The sequence below is a fragment of the Protopterus annectens genome, chromosome 8.part0 (genome assembly GCF_019279795.1).
Source record: "Protopterus annectens isolate FY-2018-M chromosome 8.part0, PAN1.0, whole genome shotgun sequence".
In the NCBI taxonomy this organism is placed as follows: domain Eukaryota; kingdom Metazoa; phylum Chordata; order Ceratodontiformes; family Protopteridae; genus Protopterus; species Protopterus annectens.
Window position 1 is genome coordinate 1,330,286,651 of NC_056741.1, and position 16,729 is coordinate 1,330,303,379.

The window sequence follows — 16,729 nt, forward strand, 5'->3', positions numbered from 1 at the left end:
AAAAAGGAAGCCAATCTGGTGGTCCTCTGCCATAAACAAACTCTACAATAGAGGAAAGAAACTGTTGCAAAAAAGAGTAAAATTCCATGACTGGAGGAACTCCCTGGTCAACCTCAGTAAGAAGCTGAGATCCCTCATAAAATCCTCCAAAGCTAGTTACGAAAACAAAATTGCCACTGACTCTAAAGACAACCATAAAGCATTCTATAGCTAGGTCAAGAATCTAAATGGGAACACTCAGATCTGCTCTGAGTTACAGCATAATGGCACTAAATATACAGAACCAACCGATACTGCCAACATCCTAGCAGATAGGTTCAGTGCTAACTTTACCCCCCTCTCACCCCCTAGAGGGCCCATCTCTATACCGGAAGAATGCAAAGTTCCTATAATCACGGCTGCACAGGTCAAAAACACACTCTCCAAAGCCAATGGGACCTGACAATATCCCAGGCTGCGTTCTACACGAACTACAGAATGAACTGGCACCCTACCTAAGTACCATGTTCAATCATAGCCTCACCTCAGGCTTTGTACCCACTGAATGGCGCACCACGACAGTTATCCCACTCCACAAAGGGGGAGCCATGATGGACCCCGGGAACTACCGCCCCATTAGCCTTACGAGCCTGGTCTGCAAAGCCATGGAACGTATCATCATGGACCTCGTAAACAAAGACATTGGTAATCTCCAAACTCTGGACCCTACTCAGTTTGGATTTGTAAAAGGCAGATCATGTCTCCTAAACCTGATTGACTTCTTTGAAGCAGTCACCAAAGCCATAGATGAGGGTAAAATGGTTCACACAGCTTATCTAGATCTCGCCAAGGTTTTCGACACCATCCCCCACTCTGGAATTATAGATAAGCTCACTAAACTAGGTATAAATCCCTATGTCACAAGATGGGTTGCCAACTGGCTCATGGACAGAACCCACATTGTGAAAGTAGCGCATTCCAAATCCGACATCAGACCAGTGACAAGTGGAGCACTACAGGGTTCAGTCCTGGGTCCTCTCCTGTTTGGTATCTACTTCTCTGAAGTGCAGGCCAACACAGAAGGTCTTTGGCTAACAAAGTTTGCAGATGACTGCAAACTAAGAGCCATAATCAAAACTCCTACCGATGTGGACAAACTACAAAAGGGCCTCACTGAGACAGGTACCTGGTGTCAAAGCCATGGCCTGAAGCTCAATGCTAAAAAGTGTATTGTCATCCCCTTTGGTAAAAACTCTGTACCCATGAACTACCACATAGCTGGTAGTCTACTTAATGCTGAAAATGTGATGAGACCTTGGGACACAGGTGGACAGTAGTCTCTCCTTTGATAATCACATCGCCACAGTGGTCAGGAAATCCTTCTATGTGGCTCATCTCATCACAAAAGGATTCTCATCCAGAAAAAAAAAAAAAGAGGTCATTGTTCCCCTCTACTCATCACTTATTAGACCCATTATAGAGTACAACGCCCCTTTTGGTATGTACCTCACAAGACATCTACAACAACTGGAAAGACCACAGAAATACCTCACAAAGAGGATTACTGGCCTCAAACAGATGCCCTATGCAGACAGTCTCAAAAAACTACAGTTTTACTCCATCGCATATCACCTACTCAGCGATCTCTGCCTAACATACAAAGCTATGTCAAACCCAGAGCTGTTGGACATGCTCCACTTAAAGAAATCTCAATCCCTCCAAGCTACATGCTCTAGGGACCTTAACCTTGTCACCACAATAAACAGAACATGCTGGAGGGATAGATTCCTGTCCCAGAGACTTCCCATACTCTGGAACAGACTACCTATGTCAAACAAAGCTCCTCATTGGCACTCCAAGAAAAATCTTGATGATTGGATGGGAAATTCATCCCGGGGAATCACTTTTGTGGCTCTGCTTGACAGGGGCACAGGAAAATAATTTTCTTGGATGGCGAAAGCCAGGGTACATTTTTTGGCGAGGCTTGTATGGGCCCTAGGGCCAATAGCCTAGTACCTACCTATGAACCTCGTGGATATGAGCAACAAGTAAATGTACCAACATATCCTTGTTCTGCCCGCCTCTGGGTTATCCATATACAAAATATAAAGTATAAAAACTACCAATGGAATGTAAAGCTAGACTTCAAGATCACCACAGATCAATAACCCAGTAAGTACCTATGAACCCACAATCTGAATTCATGGAGCTGCCCCCCTGCCTATTCGGTAAAAGAAATCTGTCTTCAGGTGTTTAACCCAATGTATCCAGGCATTTCCACCCTCCTTATTTTTCAGAATCAAGGTGGGATTATTTCCAAAAAAATGATATTATTTGTATATAGATATATATGGTTTCACTTCAGTATACCGAAATACCAAACGTTATACGGCCAAGACCATATTATCGAAATTTCAGTATTCCGAAACACTGAAGTGCTGGAAAAAAATAAATAGACTAGACTGCCCTCTACAAATCCTTGAACTTTACAGCTCACTTTATTCAGTTCCATGGTTTTGTTACTCTCCTTGTTCACCAGACGCCACCAGTTTATCTAGTACCTGTTACTAGCAACAAATCTATATATTTATGCTTCACCCGGTGCACTTCCTTACTTAACATCTGCTTCCACAGGTACTGTCACATGAGGTGAACCTCTCCTTGTACATCTTCTTACTTACATTTGCTTCCATTGGTACTGTCATATCAAGTGAACCACACAAAGGCCTTCACAATTCTACATGAACACCCCTGAATTACTTACATTGTAACTGTCAAGGGCACAATCTGTATTACCATTGACCCAGTGCAAACGAGCAATTAGAAATTCAATAGAATATTCCAGATTCCACTCTGAGCATTCATCTATTTATTTAGAATGTTCGTTAGATTCCTTGTGTATCTCCTTTTATCATCCAGGCCTAAACTATTTCAAAAAAAAAAAAAAAAGCCAGTTGCAGGTTCACTGCAACATTTCAGTACAGAAATGCAGCATTTATAACATATACTATTTCTTTCTGCGGAGGAGATTCCTGATCCGTTCAGTTTTCTCCTCACAAGAAATTGATGAACACATCTGGTTGATACTGTTCATACTAGTAGAATGGATCTCGTACTTTAACCATAACTACTTCTATTTGTTTCTAGACTACCCACTTAGCCTTCTGACTACATCTGTCACTGTCAGCCAGGATAGGCTCCAGTATTTTCTTAAAATAATTCATCTTTCACATCAGGAGCCTGAGGTACATTTTCATAATTATTGCTATGTTTTGTTTGATTTTTGACATCCAGCATTCCTGGTTGTAGTTCTCCCTGATGCTACACTACTTTTCAAATTATGAACTCAGATTACGTGCTCCCTAACTTTCAGCAGTATAATATACATATATCTTTGTTGACTATTGCACCACATTTTTCTCACTGCTACCCATACAATACCAATTTTCTTGTTGTTGGTCAGAGGAGGGCCCCAGTCTCTCCATAACTTGCATAATTATTACATGCAGTGGCCTTAACAAGTGGGCCCCATCACCATGTTTTTAGTCTTGAGGTGCTGAACTGGGCTTCTTTTCATGAAGTTAAGCCCCAGGTTGTGTTCATCCAACACTGATAAGGAAGTCCAGTGGACACTAAAATGTTTCTTCAGTCTCAGTTATCCTTCCTTTGTACAGAGTTCACTTCAGGACTGTTGAAGCAATGGAAGCTTCCATAAAAGAGTATTAAAAAAAATATGTCACATAATGGCATGCAACCTTTGCAACTATTGTGCAATATGTAACTACCTATTTGCAAACAGTTTAGTTAGCTGGAAAAATAATCTCAATTTCAGTTAAGAGTTAAATATTTTTAATTTAAAAAAAAACTGAAAACATTATTAACAAATATGTTTACAATGTATGATTTTATAAAAACACATGTATTAGCCATAAAGTTACAGGCAAAAAAACAGGTACATTTATTCAATAAATACACAAATTTGGCCCCGTCTCCTACCTGGAGCTGTGAAAGATGTTTAATTTGTGATGCCCTCTTAACAAATCTGCTCTAAATCATCATCATCATCAGTTCAAAGGTCAGTATTCACATCAACAGCAACAAGATTTACTCAGAAATATCTCTAACAGATGTACTATGTACACATGCAGGGATTATCACCCTGCAGATTAACTAACTTTCAAGGAGAAGTGCCACACGCACACACCCTACTTTATATAAAAACTCCAACATGACTTCACCTGAAAACAATGAGGATTTCACCCCTTTGAGCAATCTCATTTGATCATTTGGAGCTTGGGCAAAATGTACAATTACTGCACAGATGACAATGCACAAAAGCAGCTACTTCCAGTTATACACTTATCAGTCTTGTTCACTTTTGATAAACATTTTAAAAACAAAAGTTCCATTAAATTACAGTGTGTTAACATATTTCATTTATAGATGAAAAGTAGACTTGCCACCTTTTGCTGTGGTTGAACCCAGACATAGATGTGACGCCAGGGGTGTGGTTGAACTCCAGCAATCCCCCTCCCTTTTCCCTTCCCTCTCCTCCATCGCCCATTTTATGACATAATTTGTCACATCACAGGAGGCAGTATGGCTTATTTTTCACCTGACTCCATCGCATCAGCTATGCTTTTCGTTTAAAAATTTCAGTTCAGCAACTTAATTTAAACAAACACCAGTATTCTGTTTGATTTGTTAAATAGAATATCAGAGTTTGAAGTGTTTTCCAGACTATGGGACAATTGTTCCAGTTTCCAGATAGTTCAGAAAAAAACATGGAAAGATGACAAAGCTAATGAAAAGTAGAGTTCACTGATCCACAAAAGTATCCAAAATATTTGAATGTAAAAAAAAAAAAAAGGCAAAAACTAATAAAATACATAACAATTCCTTTTTTTCTAGAAATATTGAATAAATTCACCACCTTCAAGCAGCATATAATTAAATCACAGTCAATTTAGGATTCAGGATAGCAAGATTTCAAGTCAGGAGCCATTCTGGCAGTTTGTGAATGCTATGGCATACCCCATTAACCCACGGCAACAGTCATCAATTTCCTGTACCTGGAGCTTATGCATACTGCTAATCCACGGTTCAGTTCTACACAGTACTGCAGAGTCTTACTGTAATACAGACATGCCATCAACAGCCCTTTCCCAAAGACCCACCCACTTGAGCTAGTGCTAGGCATCTCTGGGCAAATCTGCTGTTATTTTACATGAGAGTCCGAAGCAAGCCTTGCCCTCTCATAATCCTCCGCTTCAGTCTCTTGTTCATCATCAGAATCCTGAAAAACAGAAAGAAAACTGCTCTGAAACAGAATCAGTGGTTCCCATTTGGGATCAGAGATACAGCTAAAACAAAAAGTAATCGAAATGTAAACATCAAAAAGAGATAGTAATAGCAATGCAGAAAGCAAACTGTACTGATTTTCACTCCCTTCTACGCTAATCTTTAATGATTCCTTTGAATAAACAAGTACAGTTGTGCAAGTTAAATCATCATAACAGATGTTCAAATAAATCACTGTTGCAGTAGCTACAACTATACAGGAAGTATCCTGCTAATGGTACTGCACTTCCATGCAATCTACAAAGCTTTGGGAATCTTACTTCCAGATTGCATATCCACCTCTAAGCATAAGATTACGTGCTAGTATAAGAGGGAAGTACAGGTACACCAAAAATAACAGCCCTCTTGCCCAAAAAGTATTCTGAAGTCTGAAGCTCTGAAGTAATTTTAGTCAAATCAAACACTGAATGAAATGTGATGCCAGAAAGACAAAATCAAAGTAGGGTACCCGACCCTAGCCTGGGAAGAATAGGAAGGAAGGAAGGAAAGAATAGGAGGATATTAATACTGCAAAAGTGATCTCTTTGAACAGCTACTGCTATAGTAAGCTAACTTACACAACCTTCATTATTTATTGGACTACGGGGGCAGTAGCCATAACTATATGAAAAGCTTGCCATAGCTAAGGAAGAAAGGATGGCTGGAAAAGGGCCAGTGTCTTGAAATCCATGTAGAACAGCTTTAGCAAAACCAAATCAAGCTCTGAAAACTGAGCCTATCTTCTAATGCCTAGCAAAAGTGTGCACTGATGACCAAGTAGCAGCCTCTAGGCCAGACCTAGAGTCTACCCCTTTCAAAAAAGCATTAGAAGTAGCCACAGCTGAGCTTTGACTTTTTGAGGAGGGGCTTTTACCATGGTAAGACTAACACAACTGGATAACCTTGAGACAGCCACGTGGAAATGACATGTTTAGATACAGTGTTTTTTCCATTAAAGGAAAAAAAAAGCCAGCTAGCTTTTCTACAATCTTTACCCCTGGTTCAGGCAAAATCTTAACTGTCTTTGGACATCCAAAGAATGAAGGAATTGCTCCCCTATGTTTTTGGGTTCAGGAAAGCACACAGGGCGATAAATGATCTAGTTTAAAGTAAATCCAACTACCGACACTTTAAATACTGAAGAAATCTTGCAAAAAAAGTTAAACCGTGACAAAAAAAAATCTTATTTCACCAACATTAAGTCAACACACTGAAACAATCAAGCTATTTTGGTCTTCCATAAATAAACTACTACACCCCATCCAAATAACTACTCCCACACCCAACAACCAGCAACAACCCAGATAATATATCCACCAAGATCCAACTCACATTTGATAAACTCAATACTCCCTCTTACTAAATAAAACTCTCCTCCCACCCTCATTACCCCAACCTAATCTAATATTATACCCTTCACTTTTCAACCATTCCCAGCTAGCACCATTTTAAAGAAAAACTGGCTGCAGGTTCAAAAGGAGAGACAGTTAACTTCTTGAATGCAAAATTAAGATCCCAAGGAAGTGCCACTTGTTTTCTAGGTAGTCTAACATTGAAACTCCCTTCTAAAAATTACTTGAAATAATAACGGAGAGTCCAAAGGCAAAAGAGTTGATTTAGCTTAAAGGTATACCTTTACAGAAGTGTACAGTAGACCTAAGCTGAGCTATTCACAGGTAATGAAGAAGCAGAAGAGCACCTGCTTGGGATGGATCCGGTTCTCTTTTATGGCACTAATTAGAGAATCTTTTCCATTTGGCTGAATAGGACTTGACTTGTAGCAGGATTTCTAGCCTCCTTTAACACATCCTGCATGTCATAACAAAAAAAAAAAAAAAAAAAAAAAAAAAGCATGCCTAAATTGGATCAAAAGCCAATTAGGATCATAGGAAGTTACTAGGCTATTGGCCCTGAAGCCCTTATAAGCCTAGCAAAGAGTTTAGCCCTTGCATTGACAAATCAGCACCCAATGCCCCTGTCTAGCAGGGACACAGGTAGAATCCCAGGGATGTATTTTTTATTTCAAATCACAAAGGCTGTAGCCACTCATTCTTAAGGACCGTCACCCACTACGAAGAAAGACCATGGTGAACCAGATTCCAATACTACAAATACCACATTTATTGAAATTAACCACAAACAGTTAACGTAGGTTTAGTCTTACATCAGAAGACTTCTTCAGAACAATTTCACAATGCTGAATTCTTAATTATATACACTTCAGTAATTGATATTAATTAACACCATACGATTCACTTGATCAAGTAAATCGTATGGTGTTAATATCAATTACTGAAGTGTATATAATTAAGAATTCAGCATTGCGAAATTGTTCTGAAGAAGTCTTCTGATGTAAGACTAAACCTACGATTCTGAAGAGGTCTCCGGTGGGAGACGAAAGCGCTAAATCGTTTCTTTTCAACTGTATTTTATTCAAAATAAAAGAATTTCCCTTGTGGAGCTATTGATGGTGATTATTCAGGAATTATTTTCACATGGTGGAGCTTTGGTGGTGATTGTAACTGAAAAACTATTTATTGGGGAAGACAGCCTTTATTGCAACCGAACCAATCTGTCGGTTATAAGTATTTTGTGTTGTGAAGTGTTTTATATATATATACATATACATACACACACACACACACACATATATATATATATCCCTACACAGACATGTATATCTATACAAGGAAAGTACAGTGGTGCCGCCACACTCTTTGGAAACAGTTCACAGCCTTTAGAAGATGCTCTTAGTTCATTACCAACCCTTGTTAAGGAATTACAGACTGAAGCTTAGAGCAGTTTTGTTTAACTCCGATTCTGAACTAGAAACTCCAACAAGACTCCTCCAAGTATGCTGGGGGAGGGGGGGGGGGGCTACATCTCCAGGACTTCAAGATCCAAGGTCTGCAGACTCTATCCCATATGGAATAACATACAAACCTCAGAAATGCTGGCTATCCAACTGGCCCTAAGAGATTTCAGACCAGTCCCAGGAACAGTAGCTCTTTCAGACTGTATCATTGCATTTCTGCATGCGAGTTATCAATAAATAAGGAGGTTGCATCAAATCAGTTTTGTAGACTTGGGCATGATAAATGTGAAGCAAATAACTCAGACCATTCTATCTTTCCAGCAGAAAATCTCATTCTTCCACAAGTGAAAACTGAATAAAAGTTTATTTTTCATGTTAAAAGAAAAAAATGCGATTACCCAAAATGGATATGTTCCCATCCCATCAGAATCATCATCTACAGGGTTCTCCAGAGTAGGGTCTATAATTTATTAAAATCATTCAACTGCTTATGGTCTTTGCTAGAAGTCTCTTGTCTAGGTACTATACATAATAAAATAGGCAAAACATAACTCATATTAAAAACAGACATATATAGTCAAGACTGTGTGAGATTTAAAGCAATAATATTTCAAAAGCTGTCAAAAATAAAAAGTACATTCTGAATCATTGATATAAAATCTCACTGAAACAGATATTATTAAAAAGACAACTGTGCCCTAAATGCAACACTTCTTTATCTCAAGAGAATGCTTTCATTGTTACAGTTGGCATGCAGGGTTAAGGCTAGGAGGTATAGTTCCTGTAGCACAAGATTTTATTACCTACTGTGTGACCTTGAGCAAGTCACTTGACTAGAAATCTCTCCCTATTTGCCCCTGAAAAGGGGCTGTGTCCAGTGGGCCAACCTATTTAACAAATTGGTGTTATTATTACTATTTCAGGATAACCCCTATACTTTCATAACAGCAAAAATGCATGACTTGGCAGTTTCTCCCACTCTGTGGCATCTATATCCTAGTCTGCTTTCTCAGTGCACACAATGTTGAGGTTGACTGAAATCTCATGATAGTTTCATTAGGAATTTGTCTGCCCTACTATTGCATCACAATGCACATCATATCCAAAAACATTTGTTAAGGAAAACAAAATGCAGCAAGGTAGCTGTAACTCTTTTCGTTATTTCACACCTACTATCATCATAAAGTTATTCAGGCTCAAAATTCACAACTCTGATTCTGTGTTCTCATAAAAAGCTGCATTATTCCCCTTTCATGGGGATGTAAACCTGTTAAACCTTTTATAGCCTGAAGATGAATAAACCTGATAATCAAAGAGATCAAACTCACGAATTAGCTGAGCTTTGCAAACCAAAAAATGTAACACTCTGGTTGACTTGGGGAAGGAATATAGAACTGAAACTCAGAAACTATCACGTCTGTAAAAGGTTGAGTTGAGTTCTGTTACTTCTAGATCTCTTTTCAAAAACTTTTCATAGGTGGTGAAACATATGTAAGAAACACAAATGCAAGAGTTGATGCAAAACATTGACACATTTACTGAGGATTTTCAAACTTAGTTCGTCTCACTACTTCTGTTCTAAGTGAAAGGGACTACGATCTGACATTACGGAATACGGCACTGCAATCTCATCAGCTGCACCCTCTCAGTGCATTATGGGCAAGAAAAAGCTTTCCAGGAAAACAAGATCACATCACTATACGTCTACCCCCATACTTGGCAAGACAACAATGGATCACCCTTCTAACTGAAATGGCAATAGTTCAACCAAAACACATGCCACTTCACAGCAGGAAGGCAGATTTCAGCAACCAGGCCTCACGTCTCTCAGTCTAAAAAATGGTGCGTCTCAGTCTGAAAATTAGCAGTCTTTTGGTGATTTGAGAAAGGAAAGGATTAGAATCTAATGGCAGTATGAACTGGAATGTGTGGTGGAATCCAAACATTTTGAATCTCACTGAAGATGTAAATGCTGTCTTATAACGGATATGAGGAAACTTAAAAAAAAAAGTAGAAGGCCCCTCTTCTGCAACATACTCTCTATCAACTACTTTTTATGTACAGTGGATATAAAAAGTGTGCGTACCCCTGTTAAAAAGCCAGCTTTTTGGGATATAAAAAAATGAGACCACAATAAATCATTTCAAAACTTTTGCCACCTTTAACGTTACCTATAACCTGTACAATTCAATTGAAAAAACAAATCTGTTAAGGAAAAAAATAAAAAAAATGTACAATAAGCTGGTTGCATAAGTGAGCACACCATTAAAGTAATACTTTGTTGAAGCACCTTTTGATTTAATTACAGCATTCAGTCTTCTTGGGTACACACTTACCATCAATTAAAGAGACTCTGATTAACCCCAAATAAAGTTCAGCTATCCTAGTAGGATTTTTCTTACATTTACTCAGTTGCCTGCTACAACAAAAGCCATGGTTCGCAGACAGCTTACAAAGCATCAAAGGGATCTCATTGTTGAAAGGTATCAGTCAGGAGAAGGGTACAAAAAATTTCCACAACATTGGATATACCATGGAACACAGTGAAGACAGTCATCAAAAAGTGGAGAAAATATGGGACAACAGTGACATTGCAAAGAACTGGACGTCCCTCCAAAATTGATGATAAAACGAAAACTGGTCAGGGAGGCTGCCAAGAGACCTACAGCAACACTGAAGGAGCTGCAGGAATTTCTGGCAAGCACTGGTTGCATACTATATGACAACAATCTCCCATATTCTCCATATGTCTGGACTATGAGGTACGGTTGCAAGACTTTTCTTTTCTCTCTTACTTTTCTTGCACAGAAAAACATCCAGGCCTGGCTAAAATTTGCAAAACAATACATCAAGTCTCCCAAAAGCATGTGGGAAAATATGTAATGGTCTGATGAGACCAAGGTTAAACTTTTTGGCCACAATTCCAAAAGGTATGTTTGGTGCAAAAATAAACACTTCACATCACCAAAAAACACCATCCCTATGCTGAAGCACAGTGGTGGCAGTATCATGCTTTGGGGTGGCTTTTCTTCAGCTGGAACTGGGCGTTTAGTCAAGGTGGAGGGGAATTATGAACAGTTCTAAATACCAGTCACTTTTGTCCCAAAACCTTCAGGCATCTGTTAGAAAGCTGAAGATAAAGAGGAATTTCACCTTTCAATATGGCAATGACCCCACAAATACATCCAAATCAACAAAAGAATGGCTTCACCAGAAGAAAATTAAAGTTCTGGAATGGCCCAGCCAGATCACAGACCTAAATCCAATAGAAAATCTGTGGGGTGACCTGAAGAGGGCTGTGTACAAGAGATGCCCATACAATCTGACAGATTTGGAGTGCTTTTGCAAGGAAGAGTGAGCAAATATTGCCAAGTCAAGATGTGCCATGCTGATAGACTCCTATCCAAAAAGACTGACTGCTGTAATTAAATCAAAAGGTGCTTCAGCAAAGTATTAGTTTAAGGGTGTGCACACTTATACAACTAGCTTATTGAAAGTGTTTTATTTTTTATATTTTTCCCATTTTTCCCCTAACAGATTGGTTTGTTTTTCAATTGAATTGTACAGGTTATATGTCATATTAAAGGTGAGAAAGTTTTTAAATGATTTACTGTGGTCTCATTTTTTTATATCACAAAAACCTGGCATTTTTTTATATCCACTTTTTATATCCACTGTAGCTGGTCCAGATTATTTTCTTATGTGCCTCAAACAGCACTGCAGAAGATCTAGAGAGACAGGGCTCCTAAGTTGCATGATGTGAATGCGGAGGGATCCAAAGCAGCCTGGAAAAGTTTCATCCGCCAAGGAGCTCTAATGCCTGTATTATTAGTCCTGCTGTCATGAAGGATGGTCCTCTTTTTATCAAATCATATCTTTATTTGTAAACACACATGCACAACACATTCTCACACTAACAAATTACCTATTAAGACCACATTACTTCCTAGTGGCGCAGACTTCATGACAGACAAACTCACTAGTATTAAATATTGCGCCACAGCTCCCCAAGCATATAATGGCTTCACTGATAGATGTTGTAAATATTGCATCCTGACTGGTTACCAAGCCCCACACCCACAATCTAACTCATTTAGAATGTACTGCAGAATTGTTTTCATTGCAGCTTCATTTTGTTGGCTGCATAATACTCATCTAATGCAGTTCAACAAAATGTTATACAGATTACTATATACGGGTTCCTGCAAAGCACTGAAACTCATACATACTAACCTATCATGTATTGGGCTATCTCCTTAGAAGTTACAGCTTTCTACTGGCATCACAACAGGCTGTACCACCTTACTACACAAGTCAACAGCAGACTACCTTGGGAAAGAAGCAAAGTCATACCATAGAACAGAACTGTTACAATCTTAGTCTAAGGACAAAGAACAGTGATGGCCTCAAGCATCTTTTCAGGCATGCCTATTTTATATGACACTTGCAGTAATGTAACTGGGTAAGAACAAGGCCGTATAATAATCATACTATGATACATATGTTATAAGGGGTCCAGTGTAACCTTTCTCACTATGAGTAAGTTTATCAATAACCTCTACCTCCATTCTCTATTAAGAAACAGCTGTCAGACAGTAGCCCTAAACCACCCCCTTCAGGGAAGAAAATACACTTTTGGGAAATGTTAAGTCTTTCCCTGATTGTCCTTCAATGAGCTGGGTCTGTCACAGACTTCAGCTTGGTTAATTGATGTTTTAGAATTTGAACATTTCATTTGATCATGATGAAAAAAGACCAAGTTACTGAAGTGAGTCACAACTTTCCAGGCTTGATAGTTGTTGTTGAAGCACCTACCAAGAGGAGAAAACGCTGAGAGAAGAAGGGAGCCACTTTTGAGATTTTAAAGTATTTTCTTCTGATTTATTTCTTAGAAAAACTGCATTGCCGCCTACTTTTCGGCATTTTCTTGCTTGCAAAAGTTGGTATCTGTGTTAGAAACAGTATTTAGAACATACCTAGAGCCTGTTTATTGCATTTTTTGGGTTGCACTTAATTTAAAATCATTTTTTCTTAAAACTGCATTTTACCTGCCTCTGACCTAGCACACACGTGTTGGGGTCATTTATTGCACTGTTCTGACTAGTTTGCTACTTGTGTGTCTCTGCTATTCTTAAACAAAAACAACAAAATCTTGCTATTTTTCCACTTTCTATAATTTAAAAGAAAGTTCAGTTACAGAGTTGCTGTTCTGAACGGTTTGTAAGTTTCTTGGAGGCCAGTGCTTACTTGGGCTAAAGGGAAGTCTCTGTGTTCACCAGTGGCAGTGGTTTACACTGAGCAGCCTGCCTGTCCATGTAGGAGTGGTTACTGCCTAGAAACTGTAGTTTTATTGGCCATTTTGGGTCAATTCCAAACTCCTTGATCTCTCTGTCTTAAAACCTTGCAACTCTCTTTTTGCGTGGTCTTGCGCACAGAGCAACATCGGGCAGCGCCGCTTAAACAGGTTTAAACTATTCCCGGCTCCATAAAGTCTGTTCTTTACTTTTTCCCTTAGAACTGCTCTAAATCTCAAAATAAGCACTCTATTGTCATTCTAAAGCCCTGCACTCGCTTGTATAAGTAATCTCAATAGGTAAACACTAATAAACTTAAGCACTACACCCTCTTATACTCCTTTTAAGTACTTGCTCCCTTTTGGTTCTTTCTGATCATTCAATAAGTAGTTCCCTATATTATTCAGGCATGCCCAAAGGTCAGTTTCGGGTTTACTCTCCAGTCCAGCTGGTGAATCTGGAAATCTTGAGGCAATGTTACAACTGCCTTATGTATACAGACCACCCTCTCCTCCTCCCAACAAGCTCAAATATATTTGAGAGATGCAACTATATAGCCAACTGGAGGCTGAGCTCTCTCAACCCAGTACCGGCACAGCTAGTCAGGAGGAGAAGGTAACCACACACACCACAAATCCAGTCTCACATAGACCTATCGCATCAGCAAACCAAACACAAACACACAAAAACATACTTGGAGGCTCTAAATAAAAATCTGCCTAAGCAGCAGAGACCTCCAAAGCAGACATCCAAGCAACCCCTACCACGAAACAATACCCATGTAGCACATAGCTCACAAAGTCAGTGTGCCACACAGTCACAGCCCTTAAGGCTAAACAACACACCTAATACACTTGTAATAGGTGACTATTGTCAGACACACTGACGTCCCACTCACCAGACTGAACAAGGAGAAGGTCACTGTAAGCTGCCTGTTGGGTGCCAGGATCCGCCACATAACACAAGCACTCAGGTCACTCCAAAGCAAGTACAAATATGACTCCGTCATTGTCCATGCTGGTGTGAATGACCTGAGACATACCTCCCTGGACTACATGAAAAGAGACATAGAGGAGCTCTCTGATCATGTAGCCCAGGCCGGTATGACCCTGACCTTGAGTAGCATCTTGCCCTCACCAAGAATGATATCACAGTATAAAGACAAAATGATCAATTTTAACAATTGGCTAAAGTATTGGTGTCATTCAAAGGGGATCCAGTGTCTGTCAGCCTGGGATGACATGCTCGACAAGCCACATTGCTTCGCTAGGGACGGCTTGCACCTGTCACACCTGGGTTTTCGAATACTGGCAAAGGTTCTTTCCTCCCCCATAGTGCCTTTTTTAGGCAAGGCTCAGAAGACAAACCCACCTCCATAGACAACGCAAAGAAAAAAAAACTAAGGGCAATGCTGCTCAACGCCAGAAGTCTAAACCTCAAGATGCACGCACTAGAGACTCTCCTCAGTATGGAGAATATCAATATCTGTGCAGTAACAGAAACCTGGTTCAAGGTTCCCAAGAGCACCCCAGCACTAACAGGTTATACTTCATACCATGCTTTTTGGCCCCAAAACCCGGACCGAACCACAAAAGGAGGGGAAGTATCCATATTTATCAAAGATGCCCACACCTCCAGGTTAGTGGCACTGCACAAAGCATCTGAGATCATCCATGTGCAACATTGGGCAAAACTGCCTTTCAGTTTGCAGCCTGCTACAGACCACCCTCCCAAACACAGGAACCCCACTCTGCTTTACTGAGAACACTGGAGAATATGAAGGTCTCTCCAAACACCATTATATTGGGTGACTTCAACTACCCAAACATTGATTGGGAAAACTACTCAAGCCCAAGCACCCTCGCCCAACGGTTCCCAGAATTTATAAACTCAAATGCTATGGAACAACTGGTCACCACTCCCACAAGAGGAGAAAACATATTGGATCTGGTCATCACCAACATGGTGTCTCTATGTTCCACACCAGAGGTATACCCCTCATTGGTAAGATCAGACCATAAACTAATCTCACTGGACATCCATATTCTGTCCCCACCCCCAGCCAAGGAAACCACGGTGAAGAACTTCTCAAAAGCAAACTTCACACTTCTCAAAACCGAGGTGGAATCCTTCAAAGCCCTCGAGCCAGTGGAAAATACGTCCCAAAACGCAGAATCCTTTACAAAAGCATTCTATGGACACCTACAGGAATGCATGGAGCATGCTATCCGAAATAAAACCAAGACTCACTCCTCCAAAGGCAGGAAACCTGTCTGGTGGATCCCGGCCATAAAAAAGCTATACAACAAAAGGAGAAAGCTACTACATGATAGAGCAAAATCCCAAAAAGGGAAGGCGTCTCTAATCAGTACTAGCAAGAAACTACGATCCCTCATAAAAACACCCAAGGCCAGCTTCGAAAGAAAAATTTCACAAGACACTAAAGATAATCACAAGGCCTTCTTTAGTTATGTCAGGAACCTGGGAGGCAACTCCCAGATATGCTCAGAGTTGGTGCAAAATGACAAAAAATACACTGAACCCACAGACATTGCCAACATCCTGGCAGAAAGGTTCAGTGCAAACTTCTCCCCCCCTCCCCTTCCCAAAAGAGCAAATGTCTAGCCCAACAGAGTGTAGCCTTCCCGAGATCACAGATGCACAGGTGAGAGCTGCCCTCTCCAAAACAAAGAACACAGCATCAAAGGGACCAGACGGTGTCCCGGGCTGCGTCTTACATGAGCTCCAAGAAGAACTAAACCCTCATATAAAGTCACTGTTCAATCTCAGCCTTGCTACAGGATATGTACCCAAGGAATGGTACAGTAACAGTGCTCCCACTCCACAAAGGTGGTGCCATAACGGACCCCAGAAACTATCGTCCTATAAGCCTGACTAGCCTGGTCTGCAAAGCTATGAAGCGCATCATCATGGAACTCAAAAAAAGACATTGGGAACCTCCAAACACTGGATCCTACCCAATTTGGCTTTGTTAAGGGCAGATCTTGCCTCTTGAACCTGGTCGGCTTCTTTGAAACAGTCACCAAGGCCATAGATGAAGGGAAGGTAGTCCACACAGCCTACCTGGACCTCGCAAAAGCCTTTGACACAATACCCCACTCAGGCATCATAAATAAGCTCACCAGCTTAAATATCAACCCATATGTCACAAGATGGGTTGCAAACTGGCTCAGGGATAGAACTCACATGATCAGAATTGCAGGTGCCATGTCAGACTCTAAACCAGTTACAAGTGGCATCCCACAAGGCTCAGTTCTGGGACCTCTCTTGTTCAGTATAT

General features: G+C 40.2%; 1 protein-coding gene across 1 annotated transcript in view; it reads right to left on the reverse strand.

Moving 5' to 3' along the window:
* Positions 1-3,811: 3,811 nt before the first annotated feature.
* Positions 3,812-16,729, reverse strand: part of MPZL3 (myelin protein zero like 3) — a 135,380-nt gene continuing 122,462 nt past the window's right edge. Inside the window, exon 6 of the mRNA XM_044080876.1 lies at positions 3,812-5,275. Within this exon, the coding sequence (XP_043936811.1) occupies positions 5,198-5,275 (78 nt within the window). The 3' untranslated portion in view covers positions 3,812-5,197. The remainder of the gene's footprint in view (positions 5,276-16,729) is intronic.